The sequence below is a fragment of the Amborella trichopoda genome, chromosome 12, assembly GCF_054954075.1.
Source record: "Amborella trichopoda isolate Santa Cruz 75 chromosome 12, AtrichopodaSantaCruz75HAP2 v2.0, whole genome shotgun sequence".
NCBI lineage: Eukaryota > Viridiplantae > Streptophyta > Magnoliopsida > Amborellales > Amborellaceae > Amborella > Amborella trichopoda.
In genome coordinates this window covers 628,168-632,967 of record NC_142347.1, presented here as the reverse complement: position 1 = coordinate 632,967, position 4,800 = coordinate 628,168, and the positions used below count along the sequence as shown (strand labels likewise).

The window sequence follows — 4,800 nt, the reverse complement described above, 5'->3', positions numbered from 1 at the left end:
AAAATTATGTGGAAGGTTGGTGAACTTGTGTTTTTTATTATTTTTTTCTAAAATTACCCCTTTTGGACTAATTTTTATTTTACTTTTTAAATTTTTCGTACTAATGCTCACCTGGCTAAGTTCAGAGAGCGATCGAAGGTCCCCATCCTCGGATCGCTCTTTTCTTCCAAAAAAAAGAAACAAAGTGAGATCCGATGGCAGGGACGTTAGACTGCTTTAGATTTGATTTAGGGCTCAGGGCTCAGTTCGAGAGCGGTCCGAGGTCCCCATTTTTGGACCGCTCTTTTGTTTTATAAGAAAGAAACAAAGAGCGGTCCGATGATGAGGACCTCTGACCGCTTTAAATCTGATTCAAGGCTCAGGATTCAATTCTAGAGCGATTCGAGATCTTCATCCTCGGATCGCTCTAGAACTAAGCCCTACTAGTGAAAAACTGAAAAAATAAATAAATAAAAAGCAATTTGAGGATGACATCTCTGGACCGAGGGATAATTTAAAAAAAAAAATACGGTTTGACTAATCTTTTTTGTAATTTTAATAAAAAATTGCCCTTAATTTGTATTGTTTTTTTGGTCCTTATGCAAATTACTCTTTTTTTTTATTGGTGCAACAGCTGCTCTCTTCTTTTTTGTAACCTGGGTCAACCCTTATCTTGGCGTATAAATAAGGGTGGGTGCCGTGGGGGTCCTCAGGCTTATGCATTGTTGGATCTCTATAGTTTTAGAGAGAGAGAGAGTTTTAGATAGAGAAAATGGGTGAGGCACAAGGTGAAATGAAAGCCCTAAAGCCACCCAAGAGGTCCAGGCATGGGCTTGGAAGGCGCTGTGCTGCCTTAGTAAAGGAGCAAAGGGCCAGGCTCTACATTCTAAGGCGCTGTGCCACCATGCTCTTGTGCTGGTACATTCATGGCGATGATTAGTGACTTCTTTCTCTCTCTACCATCCTTCTCACTCTTCACCCCCACTACTCATACTTATCTCTCTCTCTTTCTCTCTAGACACACTGACTTTGAGATACTACTTACCCTTTATTCTCTCCATCTCTCTGTGTAATACCATTGATTCTCTCTCATGACACTACCATTTACACTTTCTCTCTCTAAACACATAACTACTCCTATCTCGTAACTATACCTTCTCTCTCTATATACTTTTTTGGTTTGAAAACGCCAGCCATTTGAGAGGCCCCAACTATTGCAGCAAGAAGTGAAAGTGCAAAGTTTTTTGTGATTGGTTTTTCCGAGCCCGAAGCCCGGCGGGCGGTTTCGGGTTTGCTTAGGGAAGAGAAATGGCCATTTATTTCTTTTTGCCGGACCGGCGTGTCGAGCCGGTCCGGTTCACCGGCCAAGGAATAGCGGTTTTCCGGCGGTGGTTGCCGGATTTGTGCTTTTTTTAGTGGACGGGAAAGTGGCTTAGAGAGAATATGAATAGGGGGGTTTGTCTCTCTACAAATTCTGTGTGTTTTGGCAGGGGTCCTCTGTGTTGGTGTTTGTATTTTTGGCATGAAAGTGGAAATGCTTACATTTTACGAGACAGTATGTACTTTTGGACTAACTTACGAAAGTATTGAACATCTGTGCATGCCTCAATATTCTCTCTCTATCTCCCATGTGTTTGTGGGCATCTGTTCTTAGCCCTTCATTTTCTCGAAGTCCTCTAATGGACGCTCCACGTTTGAATGTCTAAAAATGCATGTCCAAGAAAAAAAGATTAAAAAAAAAATTTATATAAGGTGCACCTCAAACCCTACAATTGACCATCTCCATCTTAAGATCCATGGATATGGAAAAAAAAAAAAAAAAAGAAGATTTTTAGTCATAGAAATAGTGAATCTTGTAACACATTGTCTGGACAATCAATTTGCAAAAATTTAAAGCATTTATAGACGGCTCTTTAAAGTTTTGAATTTCATAATTGGATTGTAAAAATGGATTTTTAGGCCATTGTAAAGATTTTCCGTACTGAAACAGTATCTTTGAGTAAGATTTAAATATGGACCTTACTTTGATTGTTCGATGTTGACACATAAACCTCACTAAAAAAAGAAAAAGTTTATCTAAGGATGCAAATTTATAATGTAGCACTACGGATGCGCCTCAAAAATCCATCGGAAAAAGTTAGTTTTAATGTTAAAAAACCCTTTGATTGATCATCTCGACATCGAGATGTATGACCATGCAAAATAAAAAGATTTTAAGTCTCAAAAATGATGAATTTTACAACATATTGTCTACATCGTCCATTTTCAAGATTTTCATATGTTTATAGATCTACTTGATTTTAACCTTTTTTTAAATTTTAAATTTTATAATTAGATATAAAAATAGATTTTGAGATAATCCTAAGAATATTTTACATCAAAATTATATACCATAAACATTTTACCTCTATACTTACGGATGCATCCGTATGCGAACTGCACCCCTAAAAAAATTACAAGGAATCACCCTTTTTTAATTAAAAACAAAAATTCTTTATTATTAAGTAGCATATGCATTGATAACGGGTACAAGGAATCACCCCGGATTAGAAAATAAATTTTCTCCCCGATTTTCGTTCAAATAGGAGTATAAATATAAGTAGCGAGGAACATTAGAAAACAAATCCCAAGAAGGAATATTTAAAAAGAATTGAATTGATGTCAAAGCTGTGAGTGTTTGAAAGAAGGGAATAGAGCTCGCCAGTTCACTCTAAAATGATTAATCAAAGCAGGTGTTCCTGTGACACATGTGCCTTGCTTCAAATGCATGTCTAACCCATGCTCATCATCCATAGGGGTAGCAATGGACCCGGACCAACCGGGACACGACCCGACCCAGTCCGAGTATGGGTTCAAAAATTGGATCCGGCCAATCGGATCTGGGTTTGGACCTGAACGCTATTCGGGTCTGGGTCAATGTGGACCCTGACCCGAATAGTATTATTATTTAAATAATATATAATATTTAATTAACATTTAAATAAATATAATTGTATATTTCAATTATAATATATAAATAATACATATATATATATATATATATTTATTTATTTATTATCTGATCGAGTCAGGTCCCATAACTTTTTTTTGAGTCTAGTTGGACCCGACCCATTGCCACCCCTAGATGCCCCCCCTCTCTCTCTCCTTTTACCTAAAGAAAAAAATTAAATAAATTTGCTACCTCTTTGTAGAAATATATTATAACATATACAGGGAAAAAAAAAAAAGTTCATAAGTTGAGGTTTGTATAAGATTGGCACCTCTAAATGTGGTTTTAGAACCAGAAATAAGGGTGGCAATAGGTCGGGTCCGGCTGGACAGGGACTCACACCTGAATAGTATTCGGTCCAAAATTCAGACCCATACCTGGACCTGTTGGGTCTCAGGTTTTCCCGTTGGGTCCCAGGTCTAGTCAGATCCATTGCTGCCCTATGACCATGATCTTTTTTTTTTTTCTATTTGTTTTTCTACCAGCATATACCCTATGACTATGAGCATCTTTTTTTTTTGCCGATAATACTGTAAATGTTACCAATATTGTGATAGTATGAACACCTAGCGTACGCCTAAAGACCCACATATACCTTATGACTTTGGGTATGGGTCTGGTACAGTTGGACCCAGACTTGCATCCGAATAGTATTTGGATCCAAAATTTGGACTTATACTTGAACTTGAGGTCGGGTCTACCTGTTGGGTCTCGAGTCTGGTCGGGTCCATTGCCACCCCTAGGCAGAAATCTTTGTGAAGGTTTAAAAAGTTATTTCCATTTTTAATTAAGAAAATATATGAAGAGACCATTTACCTTTGTTACAAGGTGGTCACAATTAATCTTTACCATTGGATGTGAAATTGGGTGGCTGTATTTATTTCATTGACCAAGCTCAAAGTTCAAAAGAATATTTCTCGAATTTTATGACACACCCAAGCTATCAAATTTCAAATCGGATAGTTGCAAGTAATTGTAACCTCCCTATATTAAAGGTAAATGGTCTCATTGTATACAATGCCTTTTGTTTATAAATTCTAAAGCTTCAGAACAAGCAAATCTATGAATAGTTCAAAATCTTGAAAATTGACCGTTCATATAATACATTATAAGATGCATTATTTTGTGGACTTGAATTTTGTGACGCACCCATGCTACCAAATTTCAAATCGGATGGTTGTAAGTAATTGTGACATCCTTATATTAAAGGTAAATGGTCTCATTGTATGCAATCCTTTTTATTTATAAATTCTAAAGTTTCAGAACGAGCAAATCTATGAATAGTTGAATATCTTGAAAATTGACAGTTCATATAATACATTATAAGATGCATTATTTTGTGGACTTTAATTTTTTTCTTTATATATATATATATATATATATATATATATATATATATATATATATATATATATATCATGTAATAATTATTATCATTATTCAAATACTATTATTATACAATTAATAATAATTTTGTTATTATTTAATAATATATATAAAGCCTTAAATCTTGACTTTTATGAGCATGAAAAAATTGGATATCATATTATTATATACTTAACAATAATTATGTTATCATTTAATAACTATTATTATCTAATGTAATTATTATTATGATAATGATAATAATACTATTATTATAAAATTAACCATAATTATGTTATTATTTCATAATTTCATAATATATATAAAGCCTCAAATCTTGACATTTATGAACATGAATTAAATTGGATATCATACCCTTAAATTAGTTTATCATATAACATATTATTTTAATCATCGATTTTCAAGTGTTTATAGATCTACTAGATCAAGACCAATTTTAGTTCTTC

At 34.4% G+C, this 4,800-nt stretch overlaps 1 protein-coding gene across 1 annotated transcript; it reads left to right on the top strand.

Moving 5' to 3' along the window:
• The first annotated feature begins 696 nt into the window (after nucleotides 1-696).
• On the top strand, nucleotides 697-1,588 carry LOC105420131 (small polypeptide DEVIL 19-like). Its single transcript, XM_020663167.2, has one exon. The coding sequence runs from the start codon at nucleotides 752-754 to the stop codon at nucleotides 917-919; it is 168 nt and encodes a 55-aa protein (XP_020518826.1). The 5' UTR covers nucleotides 697-751; the 3' UTR covers nucleotides 920-1,588.
• The last annotated feature ends 3,212 nt before the right edge of the window (nucleotides 1,589-4,800 follow it).

Bases quoted from the DNA above. Each gene is read 5' to 3' on its own strand.
- LOC105420131 (XM_020663167.2), top strand. From the start codon at position 752: ATGGGTGAGGCACAAGGTGAAATGAAAGCCCTAAAGCCACCCAAGAGG.